At 46.8% G+C, this 18,018-nt stretch overlaps 1 protein-coding gene across 1 annotated transcript in view; it reads left to right on the forward strand.

The window, feature by feature from the left end:
• LOC140426956 (A disintegrin and metalloproteinase with thrombospondin motifs 2-like) overlaps window positions 1-18,018 on the forward strand; it is a 365,539-nt gene that overhangs the window by 220,804 nt on the left and 126,717 nt on the right. Inside the window, exon 4 of the mRNA XM_072512267.1 lies at window positions 12,424-12,623. Within this exon, the coding sequence (XP_072368368.1) occupies window positions 12,424-12,623 (200 nt within the window). The remainder of the gene's footprint in view (window positions 1-12,423; window positions 12,624-18,018) is intronic.

Consider the following 18,018-nt stretch of genomic DNA (forward strand, 5'->3'; position numbering starts at 1 on the left):
GTCCCTCTGCGTCAACGTCCCCTCTTTTGGCGCGTACATGCGCGGGAGGCCTCGGAAAGCGGGCGAAATGGCCGCCCTCGTCCGGGCCGCGGGCCGGGAGGAACTCGATCGACTGGACCTGCTTCGCCTCGTAGGAACCGTGCCGTGCCGTTTCGGCCGTCTGGATTTGGGAGTACTGGCTGGTCGCGTTCTCATGGAAAACGCAGGTCTTGATGGCAGTCGCGAGGGTGAGGCGCTTTACTTTGAGGAGCTGCTGGCGTAGGGTGTCCGAGATGACCCCAAAAACTATCTGAACCTGTATCATGGAGTCGGAGATGGCCTCATAGCCGCAGGACTGTGCGAGGATACGGTGGTGAGTCAAGTAAGATTGAAAAGGCTCATCCTTACCCTGCAGGCGCTGCTGGAAGAGGTACCTCTCGAAGCTCTCATTGACTTCCACGCTGAAGTGTTCCTCAAACTTTAGAAGCATCGTCTTATATTTAGTCTTGTCCTCGCCTTCCGCAAATGCCAGGGAGTTGTAGATGTGGATGGCGTGTTGCCCCGCCGTGGAGAGGAGGAGGGCGATCTTCCTGGTGTCTGATGCATTCTCCCTGTCTGTGGCTTCTAGGAAGAGCTGGAAGCGCTGTTTAAACAGCTTCCAGTTGACGCCAAGATTTCCAGCGATTCGGAACGGCTGCGGCGGGCTGATGTTTACCATGGAGCAGGATGGCGGATTTCTGAAAGGGTGCAGGTAGGTCTCACAGTCGCTGGTTAGCTTCCACTACTGGCATCATGTCGTGTTAGGTGTTCCGATGCACAAATGATCCAACACGGCTGTAGATGGTACAACTCTGTTTTATTGTCTTAAACAATGACAACTACTAACTGCTGGCTTAGGTTCGTGCTTCACCAGCTAACCTGTGGATCCACCCTATCACTATCTTGGTGAGGCACTCAGCACACGGTGTATGTCTGAGTGGCACGCTGTGAGCTCTGTGCTCTGAGCTATCTCCTGGTAGAATGAGCGGGAACTGTGGTGTTCCATGTTTTATAGTGCGTGTGCTCTCACTGGTGATTGGCTGCGATATGTGTGTGTTGGTTTGTCCAACTACCTGTCCATCAGTGTGTGTGTGATTGCACCATGATATACCGATGTGGATATCATGACACAAAACGTCCCAATTACATCACTTGATTCTATAAAGTACAATTCCCTTCAAGAGTTAAATACTTTTCTCTTAGTGGGGAGTGGGTGGTGCGGCAGGGGTGAGAGAGGGGGGGGGGGGAACAGAATATAGGAAAGTGTCATCTTGCAGGTTATTCCTACCATCCATAATCTCCAAATTCAAGAGGTTGAACTCTTACAACAAAGGTGAAGATGCAAACCATTAACATGTCTCTCAAATTTAACTTAATTTGCTAATTTAACTTGTTAATGTCTCTTAAGTTTTTTTTTGAGAAGGAACCTGCCAATATTTTGTAGACAACTTTTTGAGAGATGACTACTGCAAACATTTTAATATAAATTACCAATAATTTAATATATATTATGGGCACGATTTACCGGCAGTCTCACGTCTGAATCAGGATGGGACATGGCCAGTAGATCTCACGAGAGGCTTCTAACGGGATTACCGATGGTCGTTACGCTTCGTGAGAACAAGAGCGAAGCTCCTCAGTGCAAGAAGTGTGACTGAGCGTGGCCTCGGCAGGGCGCTCCCTGCTGAGGCCTGAAAACATTACAGTGTCTTTTGATAGCAGGATCATTCTTAGCGCTGCAAGTGCCAGGAACCACCCTGCTAACCCCACCCAGAACAGGACTCTGCTTTTTTTTGTTGGATTGCACCCTATAATTTAGACATGTTTCTCTGCTCTACACGTGTTTTATACCAATTATTTGCAGCTTGTGTAACTGCTTTTCAGAAATAGTACTTTTCACAGTAAGTTGGTCAAATGTATGGACTATTTTCTTTACCACGTTCTTGTTGTTGGTGCTTCTACTTGGAACCAAACTTGCAAAAGAGCCAATCATTCAGAAAAACATTCAGGCACACAGGCCACAATGGCTGATTGGCCTCATCAGACAGATTCAAATAAATAAAATGTAGATTGCCACCATAGTGATTAAAATATAGACATTGGGCAGGATTTTTAGTCCCTTGCATCCTGTTGTATCCTGCCCCAAGCCATTTTTCCAGAGACAGCGGGTGATCCAACTGCAAGCACCAGCCAGTTAATTGAAATAGTTAAAGGCCTTTTGAGGCTTATTGTCAGAGGCTGTATGGGCTTTTCCAGTTGGCTTCAGGTGTCCCCTGATGAAGGACAGTTTGGCTGCCCAGAGGTAATCTGATGACAGATCTGGGGGCCAGTGCTCTAGACAGGCTAAGGGGCCCTCCTACTTCCCTGTGGCGGGGCTTGTCTCCCTGACTCCGCAGAAGTCCAGCCCTAACAGTCTATTCACCGTCAGCACATCTGCTTGGTTCATTGTTTACAGCTGTGAACATCCTGCAACTTCTTCCCGGTAAAATAACTTGGAGCTCCCTTTAAATCTTTTTTTTGAATTTGGAGTATCCAATTCATTTTTTCCAATTAAGAGGCAATTTAGCATTGCCAATTCACCTAGGCTGTACATCTTTGGGTTGTGGGGGTGAAACCCACGCAAACACGGGGAGAATGTGCAAACTCCACACGGACAGCAACCCAGAGCCGGGATTGAATCTGGGACCTCGGCGCGTGAGGCAGCAGGGCTAACCCACTGTGCTGCCCTCCCCTATAAATCTTTAATAACCAAAGCATCCAAGCTTGATGTCAACAGAATTCAGAGATGATCATATGACCCCCTCGTTCCTCTATAATATCCTAAATTAAAGACAAACTCTGAAAACATAACTTTACAAAGTTCATATATGTCATGTTAGGTCCGAATATATTTTACATTCAGGCCTTGGCTTCCTTCTGGGGCAGCATGGTGGCATAACGGTTAGCACTGCTGCCTTACAATGCTAGGTACCCGGGTTCAATTCCGGCCTCGTGTGACTGTCTGTGTGGAGGTTGCACTTTCTCCCTGTGTCTGCGTGGATTTCCTCCGTGTGCTCCGGTTTCCTCCCACAGTCCAAAAAATGTGCAGGTTAGGTGGCATTACGGGGATAGGGCGGGGTAGTGGGCCTACGTAAGGTCTCTTTCAGAGGGTCCGTGCAGACTCGATGGCTGCGCCTGTAGGAATTCTATGGTTCCATGGTGTTTGTCATATGGGGCGAAATTCTCCCCAAACGGCGCTATGTCCGCCGACTGGCGCCCAAAACGGCGCCAATCAGACGGGCATCGCGCCGCCCCAAAGGTGCAGAATGCTCCGCATCTTTGGGGGCCGAGCCCCAACATTGAGGGGCTAGACCGACGCCGGAGGGATTTCCGCCCCGCCAGCTGGCGGAAACTGCCTTTGTTGCCCCGCCAGCTGGCGCGGAAATGACATCCCCGGGCGGCGCATGCGCGGGAGCGTCAGCGGCCGCTGACAGTTTCCCGCGCATGCGCAGTGGAGGGAGTCTCTTCCGCCTCCGCCATGATGGAGACCGTGGCGGCGGCGGAAGGGAAAGAGGTGCCCCCGCGGCACAGGCCTGCCCGCGGATCGGTGGGCCCCGATCGCGGGCCAGGCCACCGTGGGGGCACCCCCCGGGGCCAGATTGCCCCGCGCCCCCCCCAGGACCCCGGAGCCCGCCCACACCGTCTTGTCCCGCCGTTCAAAAGGTGGTTTAATCCACGCCGGCGGGACAGGCAATTTATCGGCGGGACTTCTGCCCATCCGGGCCGGAGGATCCAGGGGGGGGGGCCCGCCAACCGGCGAGGCCCGATTCCCGCCCCCGCTGAATATCCGGTACCGGAGACTTCGGCAACCGGCGGGGGCGGGATTCACGGCAGCCCCCGGCGATTCTCCGACCCGGCGGGGGGTCGGAGAATGACGCCCAGGAAGCTCCCAGGTTCAATCCTTGCACTGTGTTGAGTTAATTGACCTCAGCCAAGTTGATCTAAGTGAGAAAAATCAACTGTTCACTTTCCAGAACTCCTCATTGGTTGTTGTACTTAGTTACAACTGTGAGATTTTTTTAAATGTTGAATACTAAGAATAAACCTGTTCAAAAATGACACCCTAATTACACACTGCATTGTCAGGTTACTAGCCATGTACTGGGGTAGTGATTGACTGTGGAATGACTCAGAATGTAAAGCAGTGTCAAACAGCAAATATTACAGAATCCTATTAGCTGTTCCCACAGGTGCCCTTGAGCGACATATTTATTATGACTTTTAAAGTTATATGATTCCAATTCTATAACTGGCGTATTTTATACCATTTCTCATTCCATGTGGACAGTAAATGTGGGGAGGGATCTGTCTCCTGGTTCCTCTCATCTGTAAACAATCAGAGCGGATTTTTTTCTTTTCTGACGATGTGTCAACCGCCACGCGCCCCCCCCCCCCCCCCCCCCCCCCCCCGGCTGCACTGCCGGCTTAAACCACCATATTTTCTAGCAGGTATCAAAAAATCTCCTGAAGGCAGAGAGTCCACCCCACCAGCAACCTGGGCCATTGACAGGCCCGATCTAAATAATCCCCCCCCCCCCCGCCCCACCCCGCCCCCGCACCCCATGGCAGTGCTGCCTGGCAATGCTCCCTGGGGTCAGTTCCATGGTGCAGTCCCGGTTAATGGCAAGGGGTAGTGCCAGGGCACTGCCCAGATATGACCCACCCCCCCCCCTCCCCCGGGGGTTGCCCATACCTGTGTGTCCTGGAGGGGTGGATTGAGTGGACGGGGTGGGGGCGTCCTTACGTGGAGGGATAATACAGCGGGGAAGCCCAATGTATGTTAGTGAGTTTCCCGATCATTCGTGGCCAAACCCCATTATGATATTGGCGGGGGCGGGAACAATGTCAACGGAAAATACCGCCGGCATAAAAGCCATTTGGGAATTCCTGTTGGATCTCCCCCTCCCCCCCCCCCCCCCCCACCGGCCAAAAGCGGGGTGGAAAATCCACCCCTCATTTAAGATTTTAAACACTGCATCAGTAATGTACCAACTTTTCAATTGAAAATACACCATAATCCTTTGGAAGTGCACATAGGAGATGTGGTGCAGTGGTCATGCCACTGGACTCGTAATCCGGAGACTCAAACTCATACTCTGGGGATATGGGGACAAATCCCACCATGGCACCTGGTGGAATTTAAATTCAACCAATTAAATTTGGAATTAATGATAGTGACCATGAAACTATTGTTCGTTGATGTAAACACCCACCTGGTTCACTAATGTTCCTTTAGGGAAGTAATTTGCCATCCTTACCTGGCCTGGCCTACATGTGACTCGACCAATGTGGTTAATTCTGAAATGGCCCAGCAAGCCAGTCAGTTCAAGGACAATTAGGAAGGTGCCCAAATCCCATGAAAGAATAAAGAAAATGATGAAAATTCTCCATGAATAGGCATGTCAAAACCTTGAATAGTGTCTTTAATAACGTAATACACTTTAACAATTCTTCTTAATGGAGATTTATTCTTGATCATAGTTGAACTGGCATCCATAGGCTGATCTAGACCATGATGGGTTTCACCTGTGATAATATAAATCAGCTTTCAAGTTAAGAACTGCTGAATTATCAATCCATTTTCAGTTTTCCTGTTTTTAAGGTCAGTGGTGATGAGGTCACCTGCACGACAGCTTGACAAACAACCATCCTTTCTGAGGGACAGTGGTGCAGGATTCAACCCTGTCTTCAATTACCAGTCACGTGGTGTAACCCAAAAAAGAGTCTCTTCTTTTACCTGATGTGCACACATCTGCTTTATTTTCCTCAGATTTCTGGCAGCAGCAACATTTCTTGGGTTGTACGAGCACGTCTAACCTGAATAGGTTAACTTATTGTTAAATAATCAGTAAAAGCAGCAGAAATCAAAGACTTTGGGCGCCATTCAGTGCCCTTGTTCCGCTCGAGCGAGAGCGCGGTGAGGCCGGTGATTGGTGGGAGAGGTCAAAAACGAGAACCGTGCCGGGCACCAATCCATTTGAGATGCAACCAGCTCGTTCCCGCAGGCGGCATCAGGATCTTGCTGGAGCATGGCGACAAACCAATAATCACCACTTAAGTCCTATCTCCATACAATTAACGGGAGCCACCGGCGGGGGGGGGGGGGGGGGGGGGGGGGGGGGGGGGAATCATGGATGCCTTGTTTGCCTGGGCAGAAAATTATATAAACTTTGACACGGACCAAACTCAACAAGATGCACGGGCAGTAGAATTCTCCACCATCGCCAGGATGCCCCAGGTCAGAGGCTGATAAACTGCAACCCATGCCGCCTTGCGCTCACCGGGCCATCTGCGAGTGCCCGACATCAACAGGAAGGGGTTCAACTCTCTGAACATCCAGCTCTTGTGTGACCACCACATGAAAATCATGCACGTGTGTGCACACTTCCCAGGGAAGTTACATCCTGAGGCAGTCAGACAGCCTCTTCAAAGGCCACCCCAGGATGGTGGTTGGTTCTTGTGAGATAAGGAAACCGCTGAGGATCTGGCTAATGGCGCCTTTATGGAGGCCGGAGACCGATGCGGAGACCCGATATAACGAGGTCCATGTGGTCACCCGGGCTGTCCTTGAGCGGTGCACTGGGACCCTCGGGAGTGCAGACACCCCTCCTGGCCTTGACCGCTTCCAGGACCCGGCCGTCTCAGCTCCTTGCTATGAGCTGATTGGGGTTGGCTGTGCAAGAGCAGTTTATGTGCTGCTCAACCTTGTTAGCGGGGGGCTGGGAGCGTGGTCCCGGCTAATTGATTGGCGATCCATGATTTGCGGCGTGAAGCCCGTGGGGCCTCGGCTAGTGGACCGATTAACTTTGATTGTGGTGATGGCCTCGCCGGGCTGAGCACCGGGAAGCTGGCGACAGTTCCCGCTCGCTACCACACTTGGAGAGTTTTTCATTGAATCATGCCCTTTGAATCGGTTTTGCCATCACAAAATTTTGTTGTGGTGCCTGAGAGCTTCTGATTTCCACAGTTGAATTGCTTTGCAGTTTTGTCAAAAGCACCTTTTTTGCTGGAGATGACAATGAGCCCCACTGCACTTCTTTAGATTGTAACCATTTTGCCGTGAGCATTTATGAACTAATTCGCAATTTATTTTTACGCTCTATTTGTGCCTCGCATGTTAATATTGTCAAGGGGATATGTTCTTTTATCTTCCTCGTCTTTGGGTCACTTCAACATTTCCAATCAGCACTCCTTTCACTTTTGACCGTGATGCATTTGTTGTACTTTCTTCATTAGTTGATACTAGTTCTTAGTAATTAGAGAATCCCACACAAGGTCATTAAATAATTATTCCATCAGGTGACATGCACGATTAACGATGCTGATATGTTAAGAATATAACCAAAGATCACATTGGTGGTCAGAAAGGTGCCTGCTGAATAGATCTCGAATTGGTTTTGGGAGGAAGCCCTCTATCATGCTATCCTCTTGGGGAAGAAGCCCAGAGAAATGAACAAAGAATAAAACAAACGTTTTCATCCTGCTGAGTTGTGAAGGAAATATTGTGCTATGTGTGAAATGTTGAAAGCTGCTGCCGAGGGAATAGGATGCAAGATGGTTACAAATACACATAAATAGGATACTTTTTATAACAAGCTACTGTTTATTTCCAGCGTACCCTGAAGCATGATTAACACCTGCAGGTAATTGGGCATTAAGTGCTGTCTGTTATCTCAAATAGAATTTTAAAATCTGGTACATATACCTGACACTTTTTATGATCTTTTTTCTGAAGGTCACGTGTACAGAAAAATATCTGGTAGATATCAGGAATATTTCACACATATATGCTTGCAATAATAAATGCAATAGGCCAGTGTTGATTTGTAGTTTTTGACAGTGAATGCAGCTTCGCAGTGCTCTGACTCATTGGGATAGAATTTGGTGTGCATTACACCTGAATTTTGTGCAGAAAGCAGAGTTGGTGCACGCCAGTTTGACAGCGGCATGGACTGCGCCCATTCAACATCGACATTCAGACCACTACTAGATTTTGGCCCATTTGCTAGCCACCGTGGTGGCAGCCAAAAAGGACCCTCTCTTGAAAGACCCTTTGTGAAATGTAATTTAGGATGAGTGGGGCCAATGTTGCGCCTTTTGCGCTCTGAACGTTTCACCAGCTCCTGCCCACAAACAACTTGCTTTTTCAAATCTAAAGTCTTCTTGTGGATATAGGAGGAGCAGCAGCCCTTGGCCAACTTCATCGCCATCGCATCGTTGTCCCTTTCCTCATAGCCTACCCTAACCCATAGTCCATTGCTCCCAGTATTTCTCCAAGCACTATTGCTGGTACAATGGCCAGTCCGAAATGTTTTTCTTCCATCGGGCGAGCTGCCTGTAGAGGCACGATGGGTGCCTGCAGCTTGCCTCAAATTTGTAGATGAGGCCTGAGGATCAATGCCTACTGATCCTTGGTACAAATACTCGCTACCTCCTCAATGCCAAATCTCAGGGTAAAATTAGGCCCAGATTAAAATCCTTTCCACCATGTTCTGTTATTGAATGTTTTTTTCCCCAGGACCTGAATAGTAGGTGAAGTACTGTACTAAAAGGAGAACTTGATTGATGGGCTAGTTACTTTTATCATTGCTAAGTGGGCAATCTACAACTCATTAATTTAAGACAAAGTGAATAATTATGGTTGGTCTGAAAATGACAGACTGCAATTGGATTATCTCTTCAGTAGTGATATTTTGAGAGAAATTCTCAGTTTGGGAGACTAAGGGTGTGATTGAACGACCTCATCACGCCTGATTCGGTGACGTGACGAGGCTGTAATATCTTGTGAGAGACCTCTCGTTAGATGTACAACGCTCGGGACGCTTCTCGAGATCCAACAAGATCTCGCTCATATTCGCGATCTGGATCTCGTCCTCACTGGGTGAGGTACGGATTTGCATATTTAAGCGAGCAGTTAGGCTCACTTAAATGTGTCGGGGCGCGATGCTCCCGAGGCCCGGGAACTAACAGCTGCGCCTGGGAGACCTCGCCATGGTGGGTTTAGCACAAGGCCTTATAAACTTGGACAGGATGTAACAGCACCTGGAGTGGTCTCCCAGGCATCGGAAGTTCCCTGGGCAGTGTAGTACCATGGCACTCCCTTTGCCACCCAGGCACCGTGGCACTGCCAGCCAGGCACCTTGGCACTTCTCCCTGGGCACCCTAGCTGTTCAGGTTGGCAGGGGCACTGCCAGCATGTCAGGGTGCCAGGATGCCTGTGCTGGAGATCGGGCCCAGGGTGGAAGAGTCCAAGGGAGGTCGAGATGAGCTGAGCTCATCAGTGCAGAAAGCGAGGTAAGTGTAGCCTCTTTGGAGTATTCCTCCATGAGGTCAAAATAAAAACAGAGTCCCGTTTGATAGCAGGGTCATTCTCGGTGCTGCAATCACCCAAAACGGGACTCTGCTTTTTCCCCATTAAATCACGCTCCAAGTGTTGACGCCAGTACTAAATTGCTTCATGTAAGCGTTCCCGTTGGGGGCGCTATTTCTGGAGCAATTCTGGAGCATGCTAATGGGCCAGCACTCTGCTGGCATAACTTCTGATAAATTCTCGGCCCAGCAGGCGTTCTAATCACTGGAGCCGGAGTTAGCACCAAACAGCCTGGCAGCTGGTACTGTTTTCAAGCCACTTTCCAGCCCTGATGTGTAATTCTCCTATATATCAATGACTTTCAATGCGATATCCTGCACAATAGCTGAGAATTCCCTGAGAGCTCCAGCCATTCTGCCATCAGAACCTTATGCCTGATTGAACGGCCTCACCGCGCCCGACTCAGGACGCGACAAGGCCATTAAATCTCATAAGAGACTTTCTGCATGATTTGCAACGCTTGGGGTGCCTCATGAGATCTAAGGTGATCTTGCAAGACGTCTCACTGGGCGGGATCCATATATGCATATTTAAGGGAGCAGTTAGGCTCACTTAAAGATGTCTGCAATGGATTCTATCAAGGCCCGGGATTGAACACCTGTGCCTGGAATATTTTGCCATGTCGCTGTTTAGCACTGGTCCACACAAACATGGACCTGGCGAATAGCACCTAGGCGGGTCACCCAGGCCATCGAAGACCCCAGGTGGTCGGCCTCTGGGCAGGATGGTGCCCTGGAACTCCCGCTGGCACCTGGGTACTTTGGCACCACCACCCAGGCACCCTGGCAGTGCCACCCTGGCACTATCAGGATGCTTGGGTGGTGGTGTCTGGCTGGCAGGGACACTGCCAGGCTGGCAGTTTCAAGGTGCCTGTGTGCCAGCAGGAGTGTCAGGTTGGCACTGCCAGGGATCGGGCCTGGTGGTGCCCTGCCCTTATGAGATGGGGTGAGAGGGCTGGAGGACCCCCTGACAGGCAAGTTGGGGCGTTAAGGGGGTCTGGAGGCCGCGGTGGGAAATCTGTGGGGGAGGGGGGGTCCAGAGATATGGAGATCAGGGTGGGGTGGGGGCGTCCAGAGATAGGGAGATCAGGATGGCATTTGAAAATGGCTTTCATTTTGCATTTAGAAGTGCTTGAAAGTGTTCGCATCTCTTTGAGAGCAGTATTACCATACAGCACCCAGCAGTCCTATTGTATCCTTTTTAACAAAATATTCTTTTCTGTTGAGGACTGATGAATATACATAAAGAATGATCAGTTTGTCAAACTGTCCTTGGGGCCATCTGGCAACCATACTGATCTTTTATTCTGCGTTTCAGAGACTTGGCCATGCTAATCACTGTAATCTTTTCAATTGAGAACTCTGCGTGCTTTTTGCACCCTCTCTTAACTCATTGTTGTGCTGCACAATATTATTTTTGCACTGTGGAAAAATCTATTTCGACGGTGAAAAATAATTCAACAGATTACCATTATTTCTGGTGTTTATCAGCTAAAATTATTTCATTCCACAAATATATAGTTAAGAATGTTTACAAGAAACCAATTTTCTGTCAGTTACTCTTATTTTCTCTCTCTCCAAACTACTTAACACTTGGGTGTTGCTACGGATGTCACAATACCTGCTGGTGTTAACCTAGTGTTGTGTTCGTACCATGAAGCCAGAAAGTGTTTTCTTCAGTTTTGCTCCAGTCTCTTGCTCCCCCATCTGGAAACACTTGTCTGAAGTACTTCTTCATCACTTCAGTTGACTGATGGAACCGAGTCTGTGTGGCAAGTAGCCCTGGGTTTGAACTTATGGCAGCTGCTTAATGCATGTCCAGCTGTGCGAGGTTAAGAGAGGGCATTGGAAGGATCTTTGAATTCCAAAATGGCTTCACTGGGATCAAATCAACATTGCACGCTGATTGGCTTCAGAAATGACCTGCTCTTTATACTTCCAGTGGATGTTACCTGAGCCCTCAGCAAAATGGCATCTGCTGTGATTCGCAGCCATTTTGGTCCTCAAATGATACCTAAACAACCGGTGCCACTGAGCCTAATGTTGCGTCCCACAACTTCCTAATGTGTAGCATTTTCCAAAACGAAAGCAGCTTGCTTTCCCTAGTGGTACAATAAAACGTAAAGCTCAGTTCCTGAGTTTCTCATTCCATTTTTCCAAAACGAGCAAGTAGAATGGCCTGACCTGAGCATGCTGTGATAGCTTTGAAGAAATATGATTTAAGTTGAACGGCTAAAAAAAAAATCCTTATTTTTACGAGCAATAAGGGTCCACCGTGAAGTGTTTTGTGTGGTTCCAATTTGTTGGGAGGTTACAGTACAAACCATGCTTAATTGAGCTGTAAGTTATACAGAATATTTTCACTCAAATGATCATGGGATCGCTGAGGTGGGAAATGGAAAAATGTCACACCGGTGAATTCAGACTTTTGGATTGGACCTAAATCACATTGACAGATGGTGGAGTTTCCTCTGCTATCTGGTAGGTGTCAATAGATCCTGGGTAGCAGCAGGAATGGCCCCAGATGGAAAGGGAGGACACAATAATGGCCTCCTCACCTTTCAATTTGCCACAGTGCCTGACTTGCTGAAGACATTGGGCTGGGGCCAAGATGTGGGTCAAGATTTTATGGCCTCTGCCACCCACACGAATATTATAGCCCCGCTGAAGTGAACGGCCATTGAAGTGGCTTGTCACATTTGCCAGGGGGCGACACGCCATGGTGGACCCATAAAGCCCTGGACATGGTTCGGACAACATGCACAGGTCTAGCCCTGAACCTGCGGGGTAAAAAGGATCCCCACAACCCTAGCAATCCTCACTATATTCAGCACAGAATTCACAAGAACATTCACAGTAAATTCAGAAACGGACTGCTACTTTGAATAGTGCACATAAAACTATTGCTATTTTGTTACGTTAGAAGAAATAGGCAAATAGCTTTTACCTCAGTGTTGTGCTTTTATTTTGACTAATGAAGCAACTTCTTTATGGCAGAACCCGAACTCAGTGGACTGCGTGACCTGGAAGCCAAATACAAAGGAATTGAGCAACAATTGAACAAAACCAGGAGAGTACGAAGACATGATCGGGAGAATGACTATAATATCGAAGTTCTTCTTGGAGTTGATGACACAGTAGTGCACTTTCATGGCCAAGAGCATGTGCAGAACTACCTGCTGACCCTAATGAATATAGTAAGTGCTTCTGCTAATTAATTAATGTGTATGTTTTGATAACTTGTCCAAAAATTAAATCTTTCACACTTTAGCATTAAGAACAATTGAAAAAGATATATGAGCAAAAGTGTGTGGGGCATCAATAATGGATTACAATAGTTTTTTTTTAAACAATTATATTTTGTCCCCATTCACATCTTTTAAGTTACAGTTATGTTCTCTCTGATTTAGTTACACCCACCTCCATCCGCCTTATACTTCAATTTATTTCTAGCTCAGCTAGCTTGCTGTGCCCTTGTTTTTGCATTAATTTTTCCTAAATGCTTATTCTCTACTTAACTCATTTTCCTGATCTGTTTTGTTTCTCATAGCTAGATCTACCAACACCTCCCCTTGTCAGCATATAGAATCACAGCAACCCTACATTCGGCCCATCAAGCCTGCACCGACCTTCTGAAAGAGCACCCTACCTAGACCCTCTCCCCTGCCTCATACTCATAACCCCACCTAATCTACACATCTTTGGACACTATGTGGCAATTTAGCGTGACCAATTCACTTAACCTGCACATCTTTGGATTGTGGGAGGAAACAGGAGCACCCAGAGGAAACCCACGCAGACACGGGGAGAACGTTCAAACTCCACACAGACAGCCACCCAAGGCTGCAATTGAACCTTTGTACCTGATGCTAACCACTGTGCCACTACATTTACAGTGTACCAATTTCCAAACTGCTCACTAAGCTAAGCTCCAATTGATTTTGTGGAGGTTATAGTTTTACTCATTCATCAACTTCTTCCCCATCCTTCCATTGATGTTGGTGTGAGAAATTGTGGGGGCAGCATCCACGTTGTTTCTTTTAACACAGTGACCTATGGATACAAAGCACAAACCTTTACTAAAATGAAGTGCACCTGAAATTATGGCCTGTTCTGCTGCCAGAAATGTAGTGAAGGAGACACCTGGTGCTGTGTGATGAATACAGCCTTGGCCCATCCCAATTTTCAGGAATGGGCTCATTTTAGTAATCAGGGTAGGTGGCTGGCCTGGAGAGGAACAACAGGAATAACTGCCCCAAGGGAATGCATACAAATTAGTGCAGACCCCTGCTGCTCTAACTGGTAGAGACCCTACACAGACCAAAGAAGAAATGTTAATATGAGTAATGTTTCCCTGTGGCCTGCATTGTAAGGTGATTGCCTTTCAGATGAATTATTTTCCTTTCTGAATTATGTGAGGTCTACGGGGGGACGCAGTACAGCCCAATGCCTACTTTTCGTAGGTGTTACTAGCATTGAACCTATGGGTGGGCTAACAGGTGGAATTTCCAGGGCAGCCTGAACACAGCCAGGCACAGCCGAAAAGCTGGCTGTGGAAGTAAGGAAGATCCCCTTCTTTCAGAATTTGGACAGTATTGTAAATAGTGGTTAGCACAGTTGCTTCACAGCTCCAGGGTCCCAGGTTCGATTCCTGGCTTGGGTCACTGTCTGTGCGGTGTCTGCACGTTCTCCCCGTGTCTGCGTGGGTTTCCTCCGGGTGCTCCGATTTCCTCCCACAGTCCAAAGATCTGCAGGTTAGGTGGATTGGCCATGTTAAATTGCCCTTAGGTTAGGTGGGGTTACTGGGTTATGGGGATAGGGTGGAGACGTGGGCTTGGGTAGGGTGCTCTTTCCAAGAACTGGTGCAGATTGATGGATCGAATGGCCTCCTACTGCACTGTAGATTCTATGATTCTATAAATGGATGCTCATCAGATCTGTGTTCACCCAAAGTTCTAACAGCTCCTTCCACAGACAATGTTGATTATTATTTGATTTGATTTATTGTCACATGTACCGAAGTGCAGTGAAAAGTATTTTTCTGCGACCAAGGGAACGTACACAGTACATAGTAGACAAAAAAAGAATAATCGACAAAGTACATTGACAAATCGTATATCGACAAACAGTGATTGGTTACAGTGCGGAACAAGAGGTCAAACAAAGTAAATACATGAGCAAGAGCGGCATAGGACGTTGTGAATAGTGTTCTTACAGGGAACAGATCAGTCTGAGGGAGAGTCGTTTAGGAGTCTAGTAGCTGTGGGGAAGAAACTGTTCCTATGTCTGGATGTGCGGGTCTTCAGACTTCTGTACCTTCTGCCTGATGGAAGGGTCTGGAAGAAGGCAAAGCTTGAGTGGGAGGGGTCTCTGGCAATGCTGACTGCCTTCCTGAGGTAGCGGGAGATGTAGACAGAATCAATGTGAGGGTGGCAAGCTTGTGTGATGTGTTGGGCCGAGTTCACCACACTCTGCAGCTTCTTGCGATCTTGGGCCGAGCAGTTGCCATACCAGGCTGTGATGCAGCTAGATAGGATGCTCTCTATGGCACATCTGTAGAAGTTTGATAAAGTCGATGCAGACATGCCGAATTTCTTTAGCTTCCGTAGGAAGTAGATATGTTGTTGGGCTTTCTTGACTGTTGCATCAACGTGAGTGGACCAGGACAGACTATTGGTGAAGGTGACCCCCAGGAACTTAAAGCTATCGACCATCTCCACTTCGGAGCCATGGGGGGGGGGGGGGGGGGGGTCGTGCTCCAATTCCTGAAGTTAATGTTCAGTTCCTTGGTATTTCTGACATTTAGAGAGAGGTTGTTTTCGGTACACCATGCAACCAAGTGATTTATCTCCCTTCTGTAGTCTGATTCGTGGTTGTTTGAGTTACGACCCATCACAGTTGTATTATCTGCAAACTTATAGATTCCTGCTTCGCATCCAGGAATTGCAACATTTATTTGCTTTAGCTAGTGTCAACATGGTTTAAAGGTAGCACTCAGAACTAAGCTTGTGGATTCAGATTCACTGCAGCATTTATGTACAGTACTGAGGAAGCACTGGATTGTCAGAGATGTCATGAAGCATGCTGATGTTAACTGCGAGGGCATCCCAACTTGGAACACTGGCTCTTGGGGGTGTATAATTTTGTTTTGTTTAGATGTGAGGAGACAAGTGAAACCATAATGAGAATGAACAGCCCAGTCATCGTGTAACAATTATTAAAGACTATTTATTAAAGTAAAGAACAACAAATTCTCACAACCAAGACTACGCTATCTCATGCCATTACGATGTAGGAATTATTAACATATAGAACGTACCTCTTGTTACAAAATATATTCCCGATACCTGAACTCTGTAAGATTTCCCCGGTTCGCCAAACGTCTTCCAAATTGAATAGCCAGCTATAGTTACCACACAATACAGGGGTGATATCCAAATCTGGGAACTGTTTTTTTCCTGGTCCAGCAAAAATATTTCAAAACTAGTGTCACAAAGGTTTACTGCACTGCCTTGGCTATAAGACGTACAAGCCTATTTGCTGTAAACTTCGCCTTCAGGCTTGGTGACTGGAAACTGGCCTGCCCGCTTTCTGAGACTGCGAGAGGGTAACTGCCTCTCTGTGGCTTTTCAGGGTTAGAGCAATTATACCTTTGTTATGCCTTCTGTGAATTTGGCTGTCTGCTCCCATCAACTTTCTTGACTATACGTTAACAAATGTATATCGCAGGGACATTCCCAATCAGCTAGAATTGTTTCGCCTCCACATACGCTATTCATACTTTATTATCTAATTTGCCATTTGAAACTCATTACCGGGAGACACATACCAATGGAGGCCCCTCTGAATACTGTCTACTGCTGGCTCCAGGCAGCTTCATGTCATGAGCGAGATACTACCGAACAGATAAAATATTAAACTGAGGGCTGCATCTCTATTTAGATATAATTAACTCGGGCACTAAAGAAGAACAAAGAGTTCTGTTGTCGTGGCCAACATATTGAAAATAAAACATAAAAATAGGGCATGCAGTCCGACCAATCCACGTAGGTATTAGTCTACATTTCAGAAGTGATTCATCAATTAGAATGTGCTGGTGTAAAATGAAAGCTAGTTTTACTTTTTTGCAATATAAACACTTTGTTTATTCATTGTAAATCACTGCATGATTAAACTCCAAAATTACATTCTCTAATGGCTCTTGTCTCCTAATGATGATATTTCATTTTTGTTTCCGCACTGATGGATTTGTTTTTAATATTTTTGTTGGTCTACCCATCAGTTTACATTATAATACTGACGTGAAGAGACGTTAAAACCACTTTTAACAGTGAGGATGGATGTTATAATAATAAAAGTTTAATAATTTTGCTCTTTAACAATGAGTATTTTAACAATACACTTTACATTTAAAGTCTACTTCTAATTAATCACTTCTGATAAAGCCGTTGCCTATTCCATGTATTGTATCATATCTTACCAGTTATGATAGCTCAAGAAGTTATTTGCAACCATGAACAGCAAATGCATATCAGGCTCTCATCATAGTTAGATCATTTATCCTGGGGAATTGTTGCTGCACCTTTCCAAGATGGGTGCATGCTTCCTAAAGTAGAGTATCCAATTTGAGTGTAATTTGGGTCAATGCTCAATGCTCCTTCCTGCACTTTTGGTCAGCAATTAATTTTCACATGTCCTTGTCCAGAAGTCCCAGCAACCAGTCAAAAGATGTTAATTGGCATTTTCTGGTGGGGGCAGGGGGAATGGCAGTTGAGCCATTTGCGTTTGCGTTTTCCAGCCAAAGTATTGAAGAGAAGGCTAAACTGGTGGCTCTATTGATAGATAAGGTCCACCTCGGCAAAGAAAGAACTAGTAACCCTTTCAGCAAGAGCTGGGAATGGACATGCAATAACTGATTACTGCGCAGGCCTTTCAGTTTTATTATGTAGAAAGATTCTAGGTTAATTATTTTGTGGTATTGTTTGCAGGCTGCCAAATTGACCCCTGATACCATGCCCAGGTTTTAGTAGCTTTTATTGACTTGTGCGCCTCAACCCCTAAATTCCTTTGTTTTTAATCTTCTCCTTTTGCCATTACACTTCCAACTCCCATTTCTCCATTCAAATTGTGTTACCTCATGCTCTGTTACCTGAACATGCATTTGCACTTGTTCTTAAATTTGCTTAATCTGCACCCTTTTGCGTTTTGCTTTTATGTCTTCGTAATTCATTCTACCTCTGAGCTTGGTATCATTGGCAAATCTAGATGTATCCACTTCTCTTCCCAAATCAAAGCAATTTATTCACATAGTGAAAATGTGGGGGCCCACGAGTCCTGAACCCTGGGAGCCATCATTTGTTTTTATTCGTTCTTGAGATGTGACGTCACGGGCTGGGCGAGCATTTATTGGCTATCCCTGAAGGTAATTAAGAGGCAACCACATTGCTATGGGTCTGGAGTCACATGTAGGCCAGACCAGGTAAGGATGGCAGGTTTCCTTCCCTAAAGGACATTAGTGAACCAGTTGGGTTTTTAATGATGTGATGAACAGTTATTGTATTACTGTACCCTTATCATCATGTAAAGTGATGT

Source organism: Scyliorhinus torazame, chromosome 7 (genome assembly GCF_047496885.1).
Source record: "Scyliorhinus torazame isolate Kashiwa2021f chromosome 7, sScyTor2.1, whole genome shotgun sequence".
Lineage (NCBI taxonomy): Eukaryota > Metazoa > Chordata > Chondrichthyes > Carcharhiniformes > Scyliorhinidae > Scyliorhinus > Scyliorhinus torazame.